We start from the raw sequence: 21,758 nt of genomic DNA, 5'->3' as shown, positions 1-21,758 counted from the left end.
CTGCCTGCCTGTGCTCTCCACCATTGTTTTTGGTAAACATCTTGACTGATGGCTTTCTTTTAAACTGCCCTTGTTCTGTAACTAAAGATCTCATGAACTGTTCTCTGATGGAGTAAATCTTAGGGGGCAAACTTAATCTGTGCTAAAGAGTGATGGTCACTAATTTTTCAGTTCAAACTGACTGTTTCTGATTCTTGTTATGCTAAGAATTGTGTCTTGCCTTGAATACAACCATAGTAATATATTATAGTATTTATAGGCACTAATTCTTTTTTAATCTTTATTATTTATGTGCATGGGTGTTTTGCTTGCATGTGTGTCTGTTTATCACATGTGTGCTTGGTTCATTCAGAGCTCAGAAGGAGGTGTCAGATCCCCTGGAACTGGAGTTGCTGACCTTATGAGGCACCATGTGGGTGCTGGCAACAGACCCGAGTCTTCAGAAGAACGTCCAGTGCTCTTAACCAGTGAGCCACTTCTCCAGCCCCCTTAAATACTTCTTAAAGATCACTCAGATTAGTGACTCCTGTTTTCTCCAAGTGCCCAGGCCAACTCTACCTGCTCTGGTCGAGGGTACTTCCTGCCCCTTGAGGTTGCATGCTGGCCTCTGTGGGTACTGCAGGTACATGGTGCATATGCATGCATGTAGGCAAACACTCATACACATACAATGGAAATAAATAAAATCTTTAAAAAACTATTTGAAATAATTTCCATTATTGTTATTTTGCTGGAGTAGAACTGAGGTACAGGGAGTCCACATCTTTTTCCAAGCTACACAGCAGGTTAATGGGAACATACACTTTGAATAGTTTTGTCCCACCTGACATGGTGGCCGAAGCCCTTAATCCCAGCACTAGGGAGGCCATGGTAGGTAGATCTCTAAGTCCAAAGCCAACCTGGTCTACATACTGAGTTTCAGGACAGCCAGACCTGTTATGTGGAGAAACCCTGTCTCCAATAAAACAAAGTTAAAATTGAAGTTGTCTTTCTTCTGTGCTGAGCAATAGGCCAGATTTAAAAGCACAGCCAAGGAGGCGGGAACCATGGTTCTCCACACACTCAGCATCATCAGGTTCCCATGGCTGATAAAACATAGGATGAGGAAGTTTTGATTTATTTGCAAAAAAACAATTCTAGATTCAGCAAGGCTAATTTTGAAAGTATATAATTAATTTATCCATTTTTGAACAGGATCTATCTATATAGCCTATGATTGGTCTTGAACTCCCAGAAATCCTGCTGCCTCAGCCTCCTGAATGCTATGGTTACAGATATACACCAACATTCAGGCTTTTCAAGAATTTCTGTTATGTTTCATTTATCCTACTCTCACCTGAGTATGCCCCTCAGGACTTCTCTGCACACACTTGTAAGACATAGTAGACACTAAAGAAATGCTCACTGTGCTCACTGTGTGCAAAAAGGAACTCAGAAGTAAAGGCTATGTGTAGAATCTACAGACACTATTCTCATTTGGCATTTCCAACATGCACACACACACACATACACACACACACACACACACACACACACACACACACATACCTAGACAGGGCAAGGGCACGGTTAACTCTCTCCTCCAGTCCCAATGTGCCCAGAGCCTTCCAGGTCATCCAGAACTTGAAGGCATCAGGTCTCCTGCTGCACTGGATGGATTTGTCTCCCGTGTCATAGCTGACGTCATAGAATTTATCTTGCTGGAACAGGTAGGTCGCTTTGGCAGAGTAGCACTTCTTAAGAAGATCCTTTGAAAGAGAAAGTAAGGAGAGTTGGGCCCCATTCACTTTAGAGTAAGCTCCGTGTCAAATACACACAGAAACAAACCCTGTCTGACCTTCTGTTCCTGGTGCCAGGGGCACGCCCTGATGCTGGCTGAGGAGGGTGGATACAGACTGTGTGCTTGAAGGTGGAGACCCAGAGCTCACCCAGGAGCAGGCAGTGCCAGACCCACCCTCTAGGTGTCACCAGGGCAAAGAGGGGATAAGAGGACCAAAGACTCTATCTCCTTGACACCAGGGCCTGTTTCTCAAAAGAAATAAATGTCTAAGTCACTCCAAACTCCTCTGAGAGAAAACCAAATCTTGTTTCATTGTACCATGCTGAACGATTTCACAGGCAAAACCTAAGCTTTTAAATCCCCTTCTTTCCAACAGATATCCACATGAAGAGCCATGTGTGACTTAACCCAGGGACTACAGCTTGAGGGAGGAGCTAATCCAGTGAACAGCTAGAGAAGACTCAGCCAGTGTTTTCGCATCCCAAAGCGTCAGCCACCAGTGATCTTTTCTTAGTTTCATCCTGATTTTATTTGAGACCAAATTCTATTCCCATGTCCAGACTGGTGACTAAGAACTCAGTGACAAGTGACTCTGCTTGTCATCCGTCTACTGTCTTCTCCTGTTATTTGAATAGAAGTCATGCTGTCTTTAGTATTAGAAAGAGTTTACCCAAGCCAGTCACCTGCAGCCCTACAGATTCCTGAGAGTCCTTGTGCCAGCCCCCTGCTCCTCTCCTTTGACCATTCACCACAAGACCACGTCCCATGTGCAAGCTCAGATTTTGGCTTGAGTTTGTCTCTGCTTTACATTAACTGTAAACCAGTAGAATATGCACAGATTACTGAGTTCTGAACTTCAGTAATCCTATACATGGCCTTCACTCTCCATCTAGAGCCTGCCTTTCCTTGGCTCCCCTCCCAAACTTCTTCCCTCTACCCCAGCCTCCCCACTGGCCCATCCTGGTCAGCTCATACTTGGCTGTGTCGGTTGGCATTGCTGCTGTATTGTCCCCATGTCATCAGCCGTCGGGCATGTTTTCTCTATGTGTGACTAAGCAGGAACCACTCCCTATCTGTCCCCACACCCACAGAACTTACTCTCTGCTAGGCACATAGCACCGCTGCTAAGTGACCAGGACAATGATGTCCCTCCCTGAAGCCTCACGCTTTCTTCATCTCACTAATGAGTGGAATAAGTAGGCGAACTCTCAGGAAGCAAACTCTCACAGAAGAAAGGAGGTCACAGGGGTGAAATGTGGGACTTTATAGCAGAGCCCACTGTCTGTATCATTTCATCAAGATATGAGAAAATGAGGAACAGTCACTAAGCTGCCAGCCGCCATGCCATCCCTCCATGATGGACTGTATCCCATAAAACTGGGAGCCGCAGTGAACCCGGTCTCCATTAAGTTGCTTCTTGTCTGATATTTGGTTACAACTGTGAGAAAAGCCACTAATACACCAGGGTCCTAGAAAATGTTTCAAGCTTATCAGAGCATGTATACAACATTCTTAACTGACTAGCTCCCATGTAAAGAATGGAACAAAAATGATGTGGAATGTACTGTGTATGTTTATCTTATTGATTGTTAAATAAAATACTCTTTGGGCAATGAGACAACAAGTTAGACGGAACTAAGAGTCACAGAGGATTCTGGGAAACGTAGTAGAGAAGTGTTGATCCAGGCAGAAAGTGACATAGCAAGGAGACTCATATTTAAAGAAGGAGAAACAGGAAGCGTCCCTCTTTTCCCCTCCGCTCCTGCTCCAGCGGCACGATGTGTGATCCACCAGCAAGGAGGGACACCAATAAGGGACACTTATAAAATATATAGATTTATGATAATTAAGAGTGAGCTAACAGATGAGGAATCCTAGCCATTGGCCAAGCAGCTTTGAACCTAATACAAGTTTCTGTGTATTCATTTGGGCCTAACTCGGGCTGGCGGCTGGCGTAAAGCGCACACGTGGCGGTGGGTTTGGCGGCTTTTGGCGGAAAGATTTAACATAACACAAAAACATCCAGGTAACACCTTCTAAATGAAGATAAGTTCCCCCCCCCCCCCGATGGGGGACTAGCCTCCCTGTCCACCTGACACAGAGATGGACTCCTTTACTGCTACAACTATAGCTCAGTGCATCTCTTAATGCTCACAGGAGAAGCTTCTTTCTTCAGTAGAGGTTGACTGATGACACAGAGTAACAACCGGGCACACAGAAAGTACTGTATCTATATCACACTCCTCCCAAGGCTCACAGATCATTTCGGAAGTGTGGTCAGAAACTGTGGATGACTACAACAAACTGCTTTCTGGACACAGTGGATGGGCGAATGAGCTCACAGTGGTTAGAGCAGCATGGGCTAGAGCCGTGCAAGCTGACGCCAGGCAATCCCGGCACAGATGTGGGGAGGTGGGCGTGTGGTCCCGTCTCTAGATGAGAAGCTACTGGAAACTGATCATGAAGAACGAGTTTCCTTTAAGGGTGTGTTGACCATGTTTCTGTGGCAGCCACTCACCTAAGTTTATGGGCATCCCAAATTGGGCTGATGAGTTTAAAAACAAAAATAAGAAGGAGTTGGGGGAGGAAAGTAAATAAGACCAAAACACATTGTACAAAATTCTCAAAGAACCAATGAAAATATAAAAAAGGAAAAAGATGAGTTTCCGATTTTAATAGCAGTACTGTCTTCTGTGAATATTAATATGGGTCTAAACATGTTTCATTACAAAAAAACATGGCTTTACACAATGTAAAACATTATATAAGAAATGTAAGGAGGAAATCCCAAATCTCTATAAAACAACAATTGAAGGAGCATTGGTCAGCCTTCAGCCTGGCCCGGGTGGCCATTCTTGGTGGTCACTGCACAAAACAGATTTCTCTAGCCTGAGCATCAAGGTAGCAAAAGTTCTAACTTAAGGTGACTTGGGTTTCCCCCAACAATCTCTGGGATGATCACAGCTAAGGTCACAGAATCTCCCCACTGCAACGGTTAGAAATGTTTACTGTTTCCACAGCAGCTTCAGTCTCCTGATATGACACCAGAAGGCCACTGCATGTGTGTTCATGACACAGCATTCATGGGCCTCCACAGCACAGGGACACACACTTCTCCTCCCATTGTGACTATGAAGTCACTTCTATCAGCCATTAGAGATCTGAGAAGAATCTTGAACCAGTGAGCTTTGGGTGCTGGGGAAGTGGCTCAGTTAAAACAAAGTGCTTACCATGTTATCATGAGGATCTGAGCTGAACTTCTAGAACCCATATTGAAAACAACAAAACTGGGGCGGGAGATGGGCTTCTGAGAGTGTTTAGTGACCTTGCAGAGGACCTGTGTTTAGTTCCTGGCACCCACATAGTGGTGCATAACCACCTCTAACTCCAGTTCCAGGGGATCCAATGTTCTCTTCTGGCCTCCACGGGCTCCTTCATGTACATGTTACACATCAACTCACACAGACATGCACAAACACATATAAGTAAAGTAAGTAAAGAAATAAACCTTTTAGAACAAATGGGCATGTGTATGTAATAATAGCATCAGAGAGGTAAAGACAGTGAGTTATTGGGCCACTGGCAAGCCAGTCTAGCCCAATCCAGTTCCAGGTAAAAATGAGAGATCCTTCAGAAACAAATAACGTGGACAGTGCCTGAGGCATGATACTCAAAGTTAACCCAGGGTTTTTACAGTGTGTGCACTGCCTTTTTCTGTCACTGTCTGTTTGTCTCTATCTCAGTCTCTATCTCTCTGTCTCTGTCTGTCTCTATTTCTGCTTCTCTTTCTGTCTCTATATCTCTGTCTCTCCAGCTATCTCTCTCTGTCTCTCCAGTTATCTCTCTCTCTCTCTCTCTCTCTCTCTCTCTCTCTCTCTCTCTCTCTCTCATGCTTGTGCACACATGCACAAACTCCTGCATGCAAGGACACACTTACACACACACACACACACACACACACACAAAACAAACCCCTTTGGGTCTCATGTGAGTGACTGAGACAGGACAACCATTTCAGAAGACAAACCACATGGTCACAGGTGAATGCAAATAAAGAAGAAGAAGAAACAGAGCCCAAGAGTGATGGTTCCTCAGCAGTGGCACAGTTAACCTCACTGCTCAGAGACATCCTCCTGCCTAGGAAAGTTTCTTTAAAAAAAAAAACCAAAGGCTTGAGATTTAGTTATCAAAAATAAATGAAGTGATTTATTTTATTACTAAGTGGGTGGGCTATCTATTAGTTTCAGGATACCAACCAGGAGAAGAGACTCATGGTTCAGGAAAAATAACACTTGGGAATACATACAGTAAAAGTCAGCATTAAAAAAAACCTACTTCCTATTGTGCTAATTGTCAGAAGGGCGATGTTCAAATGTTGATGCTTGCACTGTTGGTCCTAGCATGGTGGTATATATTGGTTATAAGAATCCAGCTGCAAGCATCCAGAGAGAATGTCACTTGCTGAATAATGGGATATTAACTCAAATTGACCTTAGTGACAAGGTATTAGGATCAACACTGTGGCAAGTGAAGAAACCAATTCCTGTTCCAAACCAATAGGAATTTGTATAGATTTTATTATGACATCTCTATCTGTAAGCCCAACTAGATCAGTATCGAATGGTACTGATCCTAGGACTGTGTCCCTTGCCCTCCTATGTCATCTGTGTTAGTCTCCTTCCTAACAGGAGGTCAGCAGCCAGCCTCAGGACTGGGATGGCTGAGGGGGACCTGTGATCCTCAGGGGAAGCTGTTTGCAGGAATAGACTGCAGGAGAGACCTGTCTGCTCCTGGCACTGTGACAAAGCCCTCACCTCAGTCCCAGCTTTTTACAATGGTTGGTAGAGATTTGAACTCATGTCCTTAAACTTGTACAGCAAGCGCTCTACCTGCTGAGCCATTTCTCAGGTAGTGCATTTTGGTTTTCATGTTCTGTCACCCAGCTTCTGTGCTCTTTAGTACAACACATACAGAGGGACCCCTCCCCACACACACACATCTTCAACTTCTCATCCCAACCTTCTGCTGGTCAAATCTAGCCAAAAGTCACTCTGCAAGGATACCTGGGAAACATTTCATGGGAGAGTCAGGCCCTTTTGCCTGCAAAGGGCTCTGAGTAGATTATAAAGAGAAGCAGGAGTGTGGGGTTCAGTTTTCACTTTCACCCTGTGTCACAATGCCCAAACTAGCACATTTGACAACCATAACCAGAGCTGACATTTACTGAAGTCAGACTATGTATCCAGACATTGTATGACGATGACCTTTAAATTTAAATACCCTATGTCATGTATCTGAGATGGTGGACTTGGAGTTCACACCAAGGCAGCTTGGGGTTGGGGTCTGACCTCTTAGTATATTACCTTCCACTGCTTCAACAATGGACGCTCAAATACATGCAGAAAGAGTGCTTGGATCTGGTGGTATTTCAGGGTGTCATCAAAGCACAGCTTAGCCAGTGGACTGAATCTTCTTGTCCAGGTCACCCAAGCCACCTTTGACTTCCAGGGGGAACATCCAATTTAGCTGTCTTTATCCCAGCAGTCTGTGACCACACAGATCACTTAGAGTGAACATTCTGCAACACACACACACACACACACACACACACACACACACACACACACGCACACACACTTTCCTGTTTCATCACTCCAGCAATCATCATTTTTTGGCTTACCAAATAAAGGCCACCAACAATTCTTTCCTATTGCTTTTCCCATAGTCTGTCCCAGGCCACCATTATTGTTGACATGCAAACCATTTTTCAAAATTATTTAGTAAACAGGCATATTAATCATGTTTATAGTAATTAATTCATTTTAAAATTGTGTATCATTTTATACAATTGCTACTATGAAGCCAGGATCCTGGGCATACAACCACAGGGTAGTGCAAGGTACTCAAGCTGATATTTGACAAAGGAATGTATGAAACAAAATTCAGACTGCAGTAAATGAAGGGCTCAGCTTTAACGCAGAACATCGCCCAGTAAAAGCCAGATGTGAAGGAGAGTGTAAAATGCAAGCTTCTGCCTTGGCATGGGTATCACATCACAAGCTCACTCTAGCTGTGGTTACCTCCACAAGATCAACCCAGCCAAATTCTGGTGTAGGTGGAGAAGGTGCTCTCCAAGCAGTCATATACAGCTGCTGGCCATTGAAAAACACTGGGGTGGGGAAAACGTTAATTCTTCTTCCTCCTCTGTAGCCATCAGTAGGTTTTCCCAGAGTCCAGAAGATAGCCTCACCTCTCACACGTCAGAGCAGCACTAACTGGACTTAGTGGGTTACCAGGACAAGTGGGGGATGGGGGAGAAAGGCTCAGTGGTTAAGAGCCCTTCCTGATCTTTCAGAGGATCCGAGTTCAGTTCCCAGCATCCATGTGGCATAGTTCACAACTATACATAATTTCACCTCTAGGAGATCCAACGCCTCTTCTGGCCTCTGTAGGCACCTGCACACATTGCTACACACACACACACACACACACACACACACACACACAACACACACACACCACACACACACACACACACACACACACACACACACACACACACACCAATAAAATAATTAAAAAGATGAAACTGAGAGGGGTCATGATGGAGGATTTTTGAGGAGTTGAAAGTGAAAAATGGAGTGGGGTAGACATGGTCATGTTCCACTGTGTATGCATAGGAAATTGTCAAGAATAAAAATAATAAATATTTTAAAACTCTTAAAAATGACGAGGCCTACTAACTGATCCGGTAGACATTTCGAGTATCTTCATACACACAGAAAGCTGTACCAGGCTCTGGTGATGAGGTGGTGAATCAGAAAGCCACTGTCACTGAGGGTTTCTGATGGGAACAGAGGACAGGGAGCAAACTACAGGTGCTAGGACAGGAAGAAGAACAAGGTGCCACAGAGTTCAGTGTCAAGGCACCTTTCATCACTTAGCGATGTCACACGGGGCTCTTCAGAGGGAACACATCAGCCCAGGGCTGACACAGGGGAGGTGAGGCAGGGTGGCGTTAGCTATTAATTCTGCATAATTAGAGTTAATTAACAAGGTGTGGTATGGCTATAGAGCTGGCTGGAAGGCAAAGAATGGTCAAGGAATCTTAGATGCCATGATGAGGAGAATTTGTGAGGAGATCCTCCAAGGCTCCTGCAGATACTATGTTTCTGATTTGGGAAAATGAAGAGAGAACGAGGAAATGTAGAGGCCTCTTTTGATGTAGCTGTAGGTCTCAGCCCAGGGAGAGTCACTGAACAGCTCGGCTGCATTGTTCTGTGCCCAGCAGAGGAGAGCATGTATATTCTGTGCACTAAGCAGGCATCTTGGAGAAACCTCACGATCTGATGCCCACTGGGGACAGCCCTCCATCTCTGAGCAAAGCCCTGTCCTACTTCTGTCTGGTGCATGCCTCTGCATCTGACCCCTCCCAGTAGTGGTCCCTCACTCTCTCTTGAACTCTCTTGTTTGGGAAGGAAGCCACAGAGCAGGCTGTCAGCACTCTGCCCCTCGCTGTTTATCCAATGAGTACTACAGTGGGCACTCACCGTTCCTGTGGAGTGACATATTTGCCCACTGTAGAGTCAAGGCAGCACAAAACAGCAGAGGAAAGTAACAGAGTATAATAAAGGCCTTACAGGAAATCGTAGCCAGTGGGTGGGGTTGCCCTTGATCTTCCTCCAACAAATATAGCTGAGCCTGGCTATTGTCTATACCTGCCCTTTACATGTGGATCTCTAATGCCTCAGCTCGGACAGAGGCAGATTCGGCCTTCTCCAGGGATGAGCCCCCTGATAGGTTATCTAGTTTCAAGCAGTCAATCCTAAACACAACTATACACAAGCAACACTAACATGGAAGCTTGTATTTGTGTGCGTATGTGTGTATGTGTAACAATAACTTAAAAAGTGGCCATAAATTTGAAAGGGAGTTAAGGAACACTGAAGGAACTAAAGGCGTACAGGAAGGAAGAAAATGACATAAAACTTAAATACTCACGTCTGAAATTCTCAAAAGAAATGTTGTTGTTGTTGTTATTATTATTATTATTGAAGAAGCCTCAGCATGCTTTAAGGAAAAGTCAAGGAAGGCATATTGTGAAATGACAGTGGACCAGAGAAGGAAGGGGGAAGGGGGAGGAGGGGGGAGGAGGAGGAAGGGGGAGGGCAAGGGAGCAAAGAGACAAAGGGAAAGGAGCAAGGCGGGGGAGGGTGGGGGGATGAATGAATGATGAGGGAATCCAGGCACAGATTCAGTGCTAAAGCTCAGGTCGCTCGGAGGCAGCTGTTCAGACTGAGATGGACACACAGACACTTGGGAAGCTGCTTTTGTTAAAGAGCATCAACTCCTCACTTGGACCCACAAGGCACCCATAGAGGCAGATCTGTCTTCATGTCCTGTCTCTTTGGCTGAAGGAACAGAGATATTCCATTGCCCCAAATCTTGCCTCTTGAGTTACCTTGGAGTTCCCCAGAGAAGGAGAACCTTTGAGACAGGTACCCTTCACCAGTAGGGGACAATTATCCATGACTGCAAGGCTTGGAAGGGAAATCTTCACCCACTGAGAACCACCCTGCTCTCCCAACCAACAATAAGGACCTGGACTGAGCTGGCAAGGGTGGGACCACACCCTGAATACGCTAACCTCTTGCCTCCTGACTGAATGCTTCCTCTGTCTAAGGCCATGGATCATGTAGGGTGACTGTGTCCCATTACCCATTTCTCTTCCCAGTGAGGCCACACTGACTACATCTCTTCTGCTGTTGGTGTTACCGGTGTTTAGTTGTTGTGTAAGGATGGGTTGGCAAGTCTAGCTTCTCAGAGCTGTCTAGGGCCTGGTTTTTGCCCTAAAATCTCTGGTTACAATACGGGTGTGTCAAATGCCTAAGGAACACAGCAGACATCTCAGTTTTGATCCAACTGGTGGAAACCCTTACGTGAGCACAGCACATTTAGGAATAACCATTCTTGTCTAAACAGGCATTGTTGAATGATACAAGAAAATTCCAGCAGAACCCGCCCCTCCATTCCCCCTCCCCCATCCTCATGGCTTTAAACCAGGGCTTCTTAAGCTTTAAATCTATAAACCATTTTAGGGGGCCAGGGAGATGATACATCAGTAACATTCACACTACACAACCATGAGGACCTGACTTCTTAACCCCAACACCCATGGAAAATCACCAGGCATGATGGTGTGGGTTTGTAATTCCAGCGATGGGGAGGTGAATCCCTGGGGCTTGCTGTCTAGCTAGTCTAGCCAAGGGCGGAACCAGTGAAAGTAAAAGACCCTATTACAAAATAATAAATATAAAGTGGAGAGTAACAGAAGACGACACTGGAGGTTGTCCCCTGCTTCTGCAACATGTATGCACAAACTGAAATGCATACCCCCAGACATGTGCAGCTGCACACACACAAACATAGAGAAATCATTTACCTGTAAAAAGTCGCAAAGAAATGTATTTTAAAACAATCCCTCTACCCTGGGTCTATGAAACCTCTTTTCCTAGTCTCATGGGTGTTAATGGCTGATGCTGGGGTGTGAGCCTCATATACCTCTGCAGCTAAGGTCTGTTCATCTATTAGCAGTCTCCCGTCAACTCTGAGCAGCCAGGCCTTGTATTCTGAGCCTCAGCTTACACAGTCTGCAATTTGTTCCATGTCCCTCTCGATCCCAGAGATGGCATCCATCTCCTTGTGAGTCATTTGCTAAGACATCTGTCATTTTCCTTAAGAACTTACTTTTGGGGGGTGTGTGGCTATGTACTTCATTCTTTTCTTTCCGCCATTTTAAGCTTTCTTCATTGTGTTGCAGTAAAAGCTAGAGTCTCCTAGAACGCAGCAGCTAACTTGAATAAGGACCTTCCTTGATTGCAAGTGGTGAACGTTGTCTTCTAACTTGCCTGAGTCTCATCCTGACCCAGTTCTGTGGGAATCCATGCATCTCCCTTTCCCTCCCCTTTAAGGTATTTCTGGGCCATGGCTGTCATCCTTAGAACCCTCTGCATTTACATTCTCACCACCCGGCTCCTTCACTGCCTGTGTTGCCTGGGGAATACCAGGTGAAGAAGTTTGATGGTGTCTCATGTGCTTGCAGACACATTTTGGAAGAGCTGGTGAACAGCCTGCCACTCCCCTACACAGGTGGGTGAACTTGTCACCTTGCCTTTCCAACCTCTCATTTTGTACCTTCCGCTCAGCCACAGCCACTTGAAATGTGCCTGTGCTGTCAGCCTTCTGTGACCTGGCTCAATCAAGACCTGCCTGCTTTAAACTGGCTGTAGAAAGTGTCCATTGTATGTGGGGGTGGTGTCCAGCAGTGTAAGACTTTCCTTCCTATGTCACTTAACTCTATAGTGGCCAGAGAAGGAATGCTGTATGGGAGTTTAATTGACGATGCCATGCAAGAAAGATTTAGTATGCTCTCTTTGTCTTCCACCTTCAGCCTTACTGATAACCTCTTGAGAACTTGAGCTGCTGTTTGCAACTCAATCTGGTTTCTCTTTTCCAGGATGCTCTGAACATGATTTGGAAAACCATCCCATCAGCTTTGGGCCTCAGGGCAGGGAAGGTGACCGGATGCTTTGTGAATATGGTGGGCACAGCTCTGCAGGCCCTGGCTGGTCCAGTCCTGTGCTGGATGCAGCCTCCATGGGTGCCTCTTCCCTTTTTGGCTCCCTGGATCCTTTCCTTTCATGGCCCTACAGCAGCTCACAGGTAGACTGCAGGAACAGCAGCCTTCAGGACATGGGTTTCTTAGCCAGGGATAGGTGGGGAGAAAGAGTAAGGAAGAAATGAGGGACAGTGAAGGGTGAGAGAGAGAAGAAGAAGGGAAGGAAAGACAGAGAAGAACAGTGAGGGTGGGGATGGAGGAGAGAGAAAGTGTGGGGAAACAGCGCTCTGTTGCCAGCATATGAACCAACACCACAGGTGCTGAATCAGTGTGACGGCTGTGGAAACCATCAAGCATCACAGACTGCCAGGTGCTTACTGTCGCACAAAGCCCACCCCACCCCTTCTTACAGGAAGCGCTGCTAAGTTTTCAGCCTTCTGTCCCACAGGGATTTTCAGAGTTGATGGAACACAGGCTGAATACATTTTCTCCTGAAGTGTGCTCAGTTCTCCCTTAAGCCCATCTGAGGCTTGGCTGACCTGAGAATGAAGAGGCTGCACTAGAAAGGCATCTGTAAGAAACCCAAGTTAATAACTGGAAACCATGACAGTGCCTACAGGACACAGGAAAGTTAGACTCAGTTTCCCAAAGGCTTGTAAGCGCTTCTATAAATAGCGAGACATTTGACAGGGCAGGATCATTTGGCAGTCCTGCTTCCGCCCTACTGGAGTTAAAAATAGCCCGGTTGGGCTTCTCTCAGAGCAGAGGGAGATTCTCCAGTTTCCCCTGGGTGTCTGTCTATCAGCACACCTCCTCCGTTAATGATAATCTGAAATGGTGGTTTTCAAGTTCTGACGACAACCCACCATACGAAATTATTTTTAATTACAGACACAATGCCAGCCCTCATGGACACAAGCTGAACACACTTTACTAATGCAGTGAGTGCACCCTGGGATTGTCTGTTCCATCCAGTTCTGTCCGAGTCATTAAAGGAAAAATGAGACAGGCTGGTGTCTCTTATGACTGACTCTATAACTTAACACCAATTGGCACAGTGGGACTTAACCTCAAGTCACATTATAATTATCCCTTCTATTTTCACAAATACTAATACAAAGGTCTTATTCCATACCAAAATCTTTCTAATTTTCCATATGTATTAAGGGTCATGTGGTTGTTGTTGTTATTATTACTATATTATTTCAGCTTTCAGGTCATGCCAAGGAGAAGCTACTCTTCTGATGGGTCCTAACTTCATATTGAAAAATCCTGATCTGGGGCTGGTGGGATATCTCAGTGGGTAGAGCTCTTACTCTGCAAGTGTGAGGACCAGAGTTCAGATCCCCTGGGGGGGTCCATAATTCTAACCTCAGGAGGGGATCCCTAGATCAAGCTGACTAGTAAAACCCACCTTATCAGTGTGCTCTGGGTTTGATTGAGAGATCCTGCCTCAGGGAATAAGGTGAATGAGTAATTAAGGAATATTCCCTAATATTATTCTTGGGCTTCAATGTGCAAACACATGCATGTGAACCTACACAAATGCGCTCGCACACACACACACACACACACACACACACACACACACACACACACGTGAAAAAATGGAAAAAGAAAATGAAAAGTCCTGTCCTAAAACTTTCAATCAGCATGAGTGAAGCTTGTGCTGCTGCACTCAGCTGACATGCCCAGTCTCCCCGAGAACATGGAACCGGGTTATTGCGTGGATCCTTTCCATGCTATCAGCACCTCCTCTTTGGGTGTTTTGTGTGTGTGCTCAGCAAAACTCGACATCTTTCTCTGTACTCAGACAGAAAATGGATCTTGCTGGAATCTTCCTCAGAAGGAAGATAAGCTCCAAACTAGGAAAGGTGCAAGTCGGTGGGCTGTAGCCGGAGATAACACAGACAAAGCCAGCAACACACACCCATTCGGCATTCTGGTTTTCTGTTTTTGTGATGTGTGCAACAGTCACCTGTGTCAAGCAGCTAGAAGTGCATTGGCACAGGTGGAGTGACTTTGCTTACTCGACTCTGTACACAGGAACTGTGATCTTCGCTCATCCTGCATCACTTCCAACCCTGACACTCCATAGATTCCTCCTGGCCCATGCTGGCTTTTCTCACCACTGTCACCAAGTAACCCAACACACACAGCTGAAGGAAGGGAGAGGTGTTTGCACTCATGGTTTCAAGAGATTGAGCCCGTCATAACTGGGAAAGCACGGCAGTGTGAGCATTGGGAAGGACGTTGCCTCCATATCAGCAAGAAGAGAAAGATAAATATTAGGGTTCAGTTACCTTCTGCTTGTCGGGAGACACTGCAGCCCCATCTCCTAGGAGCCCCTACAAGTATGCCTGGCTATGCCTGTGAGGGTGTGGTCAGGGGAGGTCAAGGACGACTCAGGGGCAATTCTTAAGGGGATGCAGACATGTGGAGGGCCCCTTCTCTCTGGCCTCCCTAGCTTGCTGCCTCTGGGCACGCTCTGGCTTGCATTTGGCTGATGTTTATCTGAATAAAGATATCTTTGTCTCATTACCCCTGGTGCCCAACATGGGGCACGAACCTATGACCCTGAGATTAAGAGTCTCATGCTCTACCGACTGAGCTAGCTGGGCCCCGGTGGCAAGAGAGCCGAATCCTAACCACTAGGAGATGTGGTAAGGGTAGACACTGGACTAATGAATGCAGATCAACCAGGGACATGCAAGGGAACCTGTTAAGGTTGGGAAACTCCCCCTCACATCGAGAAAGGTTCAGTCATTCACAGTAGCAGTGAAAGACAGTCTCTCACAGGACGAATATAGTTCCTTGCCATTGTGAAAAATGATACTGATCTAGATGGTAGTTTGAATAGTGATGAAGAATCAAGTGTGACTGGAAAAAATGAGAAATGCATATTTTGGCAAGCTTCTATTAATGATAAAAGACCTCAGTTAAAAGTGAAAATTAATAATAAGGTTATTAATGGCTTAGTAGACACTGGGGCGGATGTGACTATTATTACCCAAAAGTCTTGGCCTCAGAAATGACCTCTTAAAGAGACAAATGTATAATTTTTAGGAATTGGTACTCTATCTAGAGTTTGACAGTGTTAACTCGGTGGTCTGCATTGGACTGGAAGGACAGAAAGGGAGACTAAAACCATACATGGCAGATATAGCTATAAATCTCTGGGGTCGTGATCTCTTACAGCAATGGAATACTCAAATTAACATACCTCCAGTGTCAGATATGAATTATAGAAAAACGCCGGATAGTAGGAAGGATCGGGTAAGACGCCATGGAAAATGGTTACCAACTATCCAGGTTGTAGAGAAACTAAATACAAATGATGGACCTTCAGAGGAACCAAAGGCCCTGCCATTAAAATGGCTTTCAGATGAACCTGTCTGGATAGAGCAATGGCCTTTGACCTCTGAGAAGCTAGAGGCTCTAGAAAAGTTAGTACAGGAACAGCTGGAGGCTGGTCACATAGAGCAATCCACCAGCCCTTGGAATTCTCCTGTATTTTTATCAAGAAGAAGTCAGGTAACTGGAGAATGCTGACAGACCCGAGAGCCATAAATAAGGTAACTCAACCTATGGGCTCTCTACAGCCTGGAATGCCACTGCCTTCGTTAATACCTAAAGGATGGCCGATCAGAGTAATTGACCTGAAAGACTGCTTTTTCACTATAACATTACAAGAAAGTGATAGAGAGAAATTTGCATTTACTGTACCAAATCTTAATAACTCACAGCCAGTTCGGACATATCAGTGGAAAGCTTTACCTCAGGGGATGCTAAATAGTCCTACTTTGTGTCAACACTTTGCACAACAACCTTTGGAAATAATTCGTAAAAAATTTCCACAATCTCTTGTTTATCATTATATGGATGATATTCTTTTATCGGATTCTAATAAGGAAACTTTGGAACGTATGTTTGACATGGTGAAGGAAGTTCTGCCTAGCTGGGGGTTACAAATAGCCCCGGAAAAGATACAAAGAGGAGATTCTGTTAACTATTTAGGATATAAGATAGACTTACAAAGAATTAGGCCACAGAAGGTGCAAATTAGAAGGGGCCATTATCAAACTCTTAATAGTCTTCAGAAGCCACTAGGAGAAATTTCTCAATTACAGACGATTATTGGGGTAGAAGGTCATGACTTAAAACATTTAAAAATGTCGCTGGAAGGTGATAAGGACCTAAACAGTCCACGAATATTATCTGCTGAGGCAGAAAAAGAACCACAATGGGTAGAAAACAGAATATTAGATGTGCATGTAGATCGGATAAACCTTGATTTAGACTGCATTCTGGTCACCTTGCCATCCAGAGAATATCCTTCTGGAATTCTGATGCAGAGGGAAGACACTATATTAGAATGGATATTTCTGCCACATAAACAGAATAAAAAGTTAAAGACATATATAGAAAAGATTTCTGATTTGATTTTAAAGGACAAATTAAGACTTCATCAGCTGACTGGAAAAGATCCAGCAGAAATTATAGTACTTTTAACTAATGATGAAATTTCCTCCTTATGGAAGGATAATGAATATTGGCAAATAGCTCTCACCAACTTTTTGGGAACAATTAATAACAACTATCCCAAAACCGACAGAATTAAATTCATAAAAAAGACAGTCTGGATTCTTCCACGCATTGTAAGACAAACTCCCATTTCTGAAGTTATTACCTTCTACACTGATGCTAACAAATCAGGTAAGGCTGGTTATAAAGCAGGAGAGGTTAGTAAAGTAGTTCAAAGTCCGTACACATCTATGCAGAAGGCAGAATTATATGCAATTCTCAAGGTGCTTATGGATTTCACAGAACCTCTTAACATAGTTACTGATTCCCAATATGCAAAGAGAGTCTTCTTGCACATAGAGACCACAGAATTCATCCCTGATAATACTGAACTAACCTCATTGTTCTTACAATTACAGGAAACAATCAGAAACAGAAGTCATCCTCTGTACATTGCACATATCAGATCCCATACAGGTCTGGCAGGCCCACTAGCACAAGGCAATGATGAGATTGATCATTTATTAATTGGCACTGTGCTAGAAGCCTCAGAATTTCATAAAAAACATCATGTAAATAGCAAAGGTTTAAAGAAGGACTTCTCCATCACTTGGCAACAAGCCAGGGAGATAGCTTGTTCCTTTTATAACCAAACTCTGCTGCCAGCAGGCTATAATCCTAAAGGCATTCGGAGGAATGAGATCTGGCAAATGGATGTCTTTCACTTTACAGAATTTGGAAATTTGAAGTATGTGCATCATACCATTGATACATTCTCAGGTTTCCAATGGGCTACTGCTCTCAACTCTGAAAAAGCTGATTCCTTTATTACACACATACTAGAGGTGATGGCAGTTATGGGCATACCTTCACAGATAAAAACTGACAATGCTCCAGCATATGTCTCCACAAAAATATAACAGTTCTTCAAATATTATAACATAAAGCATGTCACAGGTATACCACACAATCCTACAGGACAAGCAGTTGTTGAGAGGTCTAATAGGATGCTTAAGGAGATGCTCCACAGGCAAGCTGGTAAGTCAAAACCCCCCAAACATAGGTTGCATAATGCTTTATTAACACTAAACTTTCTTAATGCCAATGACAAAGGACAAATAGCTGCAGAAAGACACTGGACTACAGAAAAAGCTGCTGAACTGAATCAACCAGTGTACTTCAAAGATGTACTGACCTCGGTATGGAAGCCTGGACATGTGTTACGTTGGGGTAGGGGTTTTGCATTTGTTTCCACAGGAGAAGAAAAACTTTGGATACCATCAAAATTGATCAAGATTCGAGTTGAAAAAGACAACCCTCTCGCCAAGGACGACTGACAGGTATTTACTGAGGTATATCTCATCAACTAAATGAAAGCCTCCAAAAGGAAAGGGAAGTGCTTTGTTTTTATCTTCACAGAAAAACTCACCTCCAGAAGTCAAAGGACACTGCATGGGTAGATACTTAAAGGACAGAAGGTGGCTGTAGCCATCAAACAAAAGGAATGTGCCATACGGTAAACTTTACAGCTGTCTCTCAAATAACTCTATTTCTCTTCATTTCCTAGTCCCCATTCAATTAAATCAATGCTGGATTTAGAGTTGGATTTGGCTTTCCTCCCCTAAAATCCAAGCATGTTGTTTAACTACATTTTAGAGTTTCTGTATTATATATCAAGAAGCCAATTGATGTAATACAGAATAAATGAAGAATTTGAGGACTATTTTTTTGTCTTTTCTTGGCTCTTTCTTTCAAGGCCTACCCTCTCATAATTGTGGTTTTCCCATGGTTGCCTTTCCCAGCATACATACATATGCAAGCAAACATTTCTCTGCTAACACTTATATTTGAGTCCCACACAGCCAATGAAGACCCACCTGACAACAATCCCTGGATGCTCCGGAAAAGGAATTGGGCCATACCTCTTCAACTGCACTGGATCCAACTTACTCTGTTTCAACTGACACTCCGACCAGAGCTTCTAGTACTGACCTCAATCAAGTTGAGATTTCCACCTAGATCTTCAATCAAGCAAATTCCATCTAACATGGACTGGAGATAACCCAATAGAGACTTTCACTATACTGACATTATTTCCCCCACAGAACCCCTCAAGGCTGCCATCGTCCCGTTTCAGCAGGAAGTAACTTAGAAGATGCTACACCCCTGTTCCCCATTATTGTCTATTAGGGTAGTGTAAGCCTAGTTAGGAATAACTTTCTTATTGTTTAGAGTTGGGATTGGAAGAAAGTGTTCAAGTTAGACACACTTTCCACATGACTTTAGGGCTTAGCTGGAATAGACAGAGTTAGGATGTGCAATAACGGATTATTCTATCTTCTTGTATTTTGGATCTTTTACAGTAAACTATTTAGTTGTAATCCTATTTTAGACTAAAAGGGGAATTGTAGGGAGACCCGCCTCCTAGGAGTCCCTAAAGGTGTGCCTAAAGGGGAGGACGAGGATGACTCGGGGGCAATGTTTAAGAGGCCACAGACACGCGGAGGGCCCCTTCTCTCTGGCCTCCCTAGCTTGCTGCCTCTGGGCACGCTCTGGCTTGCATTTGGCTGGTGCTATCTGAATAAAGATATCTTCGTCTCGTTATATCTGCCTTTTAAAAAAAAATTTATGTAGTCTGGGACCCCACCCATGGTGTCAATTAAATTAAAGCATGGGCCAGGAGGGGCCTCCCTCCTCAGTGAAACCTCTCTGGAAATGTCCTCACAGCAGCATGCTTGTCTCCTTGGAGGTTCCAAATTCAGTCAAGTTGATAGTGACATTTAACCGTTATAGTTTGCCCTACTTTATTGCAAGAGACATAAGCAGCTTACAATAAGGTAGGATTAGGGAAGAAAAGCAGGAAGAGGGGGAGAAAGAGAAGATGGCAGATGAGGTCAAAGAGGAGGAAGGCCAGGATAAAAGAGGAAGTCAAAGAAGGTCATGGGAAACCACGGCCAAGCTGGGATTGGTGGCTGCAAATGGAAGGCACACAGGATGGGGCTGAAAGACGAGACGGTGTGACAGTCTCCTCCTGCATGTGGTAACCCGCTGGCCATGCATAGCAGAGGCGCCGGTTCGTTATGGTGTAACTGTTGGCTGCCTCCATTGCCTCATATCACATCTTCACTCATCCGTAATTGAGGATAATGACACCGCGATGCAGCCCACCTCCTGGGAATATTTTGATTATCTGTGGCATGTTGAAATGAATGCCTGGAAATAAAAATTTATTAATACCAGACATCTTTCTCCCATCTGGATGGATTAATTGCCTCTGCCTAAAATAGGTGGACAGGCGTGTGGGGAAATCCTCTCACTCAAACTGGACAGAACTGACAGGAAACAAGTAGGTTACTTGGCATTGATGCTGGAAGATTCCACACAGACAGCACAGTGTGAAACAAAATCAGCCGTGTCTCTGGCTCACTCGAATGCCGCTAACAAGGGCATGGCTCTTTCTCCCAGAGAATTTTACACACTCCCCAGCAAGGCCTCTGGCCCACATTTCTTGGAGGCTGAGCATCCTCTGGAGATCTGGCCTCTGAGACCTCCCAGAGTAGAGGCAGGAGATTGATTTTATAGAAGTGAAAAATGCAAGGCAGGAAGGCAATTTCTGAAATGTGATTTTCTTGTTCTTCATTGGAAAGTGTTGCTGTTACTATAGCAATTGAGAATTATTACTTAAAACTAGCCTGGGAGATCAGTTTAAAATGAGTGAGGAAAGCTGCAGATGTGGGTTTGAACCACATCTGTACCACATTAACCACCAGGCAGGCAAAGTGGCACTCCCCCATAAACCCAGCACTTGTGAGGTGGGGACAGAAAGATCTTCCCTGACTATGTGGGGCCTTCCAGGCCAGCCTGGGCTATAACAGATCCTGTGACAAAATAAGTAAGTAAATAATAAATAAACAAATAAAATGAACCAGAAAGTTCATGGTAAAACTTTTGGTTAGAATTGAAACCATCAGCTGGGCATTGGTGCACAGGCCTTTAATCCAGCATGCGGGAGGCAGAGGCAGGCAGATCTCTGTGAGTTTGAGGCCAGCCTGGTCTCCAGAGAGAGTGCCAGGACAGGCTCCAAAGCTACACAGAGATACCATGTCTCAAAAAACTAAGGAAAAAAAAAAGGTGTGCACAAGCATTCACAGCACTGTCCCCTGGGGTGTCCCGCGCGCTATATGTTCTCGCCGGCAAGAAATACACGCACAGGACACTCGGATCCTTCTGCAGAAAAGCTTTAATGCGTCTTGAGAGAGGAGAGCATAAGCTTACCAGAGCGGAGACCCTGGCCCAAGAATCCCGTTCCTTAATAAAAGCTGGCAAGCAGCCGCCTGGGACGTGTTACCCTATGAATGGCTTCAGCTCCTCAGGCCAAATGAGCCACGGGATAGGCAGAGATCAAAGGAATGGAAATTACCCAGCGCCTGTGAAGTAATTTACATTTTGGTGTCTGCAGGCACCATCATTGTAATGGAGGATGCAGGAACGGCTCCCTACACTGGGGCTCACCCACAGGTAATGATGAGCTCCTGGTAGTGAGCCATGCACAGAATACAGGACGTGCTCACAAACGGAACCAGCAGGGCTGGGCCTCAAAATGAGGCTGAGCAAAAGCAGAGGAGAACTGAGAAAGAGCATATGGTTCTGTCATAGAAGCCTCTAGATAAGGGCAAGTCAGAAAACAGGACAAACGCCAATGGCAAGGTGCTAAAGGATCAGGAGTGCCTTGGGGGAGGGGCGCCAGAGAGAAGGCTCAGCAGTTGCTGCTCTTGCACAGGACCTCGGCTCAGTTCCCAGCACCCTCATGGGAACTGTCATTCCAGTTCCAGCGTT

The 21,758-nt window shown here is 44.8% G+C and overlaps 1 protein-coding gene and 1 non-coding gene across 2 annotated transcripts in view; both read right to left on the bottom strand.

The window, feature by feature from the left end:
* Positions 1–21,758, bottom strand: part of Gadl1 (glutamate decarboxylase like 1) — a 152,197-nt gene that overhangs the window by 69,140 nt on the left and 61,299 nt on the right. Inside the window, exon 11 of the mRNA XM_027415316.2 lies at positions 1,549–1,748. Within this exon, the coding sequence (XP_027271117.1) occupies positions 1,549–1,748 (200 nt within the window). The remainder of the gene's footprint in view (positions 1–1,548; positions 1,749–21,758) is intronic.
* Trnak-cuu lies at positions 14,947–15,019 on the bottom strand. Its single transcript has one exon. It is a non-coding gene; the product is annotated as a tRNA-Lys (tRNA).

This window comes from Cricetulus griseus, chromosome 4, assembly GCF_003668045.3.
Source record: "Cricetulus griseus strain 17A/GY chromosome 4, alternate assembly CriGri-PICRH-1.0, whole genome shotgun sequence".
Lineage (NCBI taxonomy): Eukaryota > Metazoa > Chordata > Mammalia > Rodentia > Cricetidae > Cricetulus > Cricetulus griseus.
This window is presented reverse-complemented; position numbering and strand designations above follow the sequence as displayed.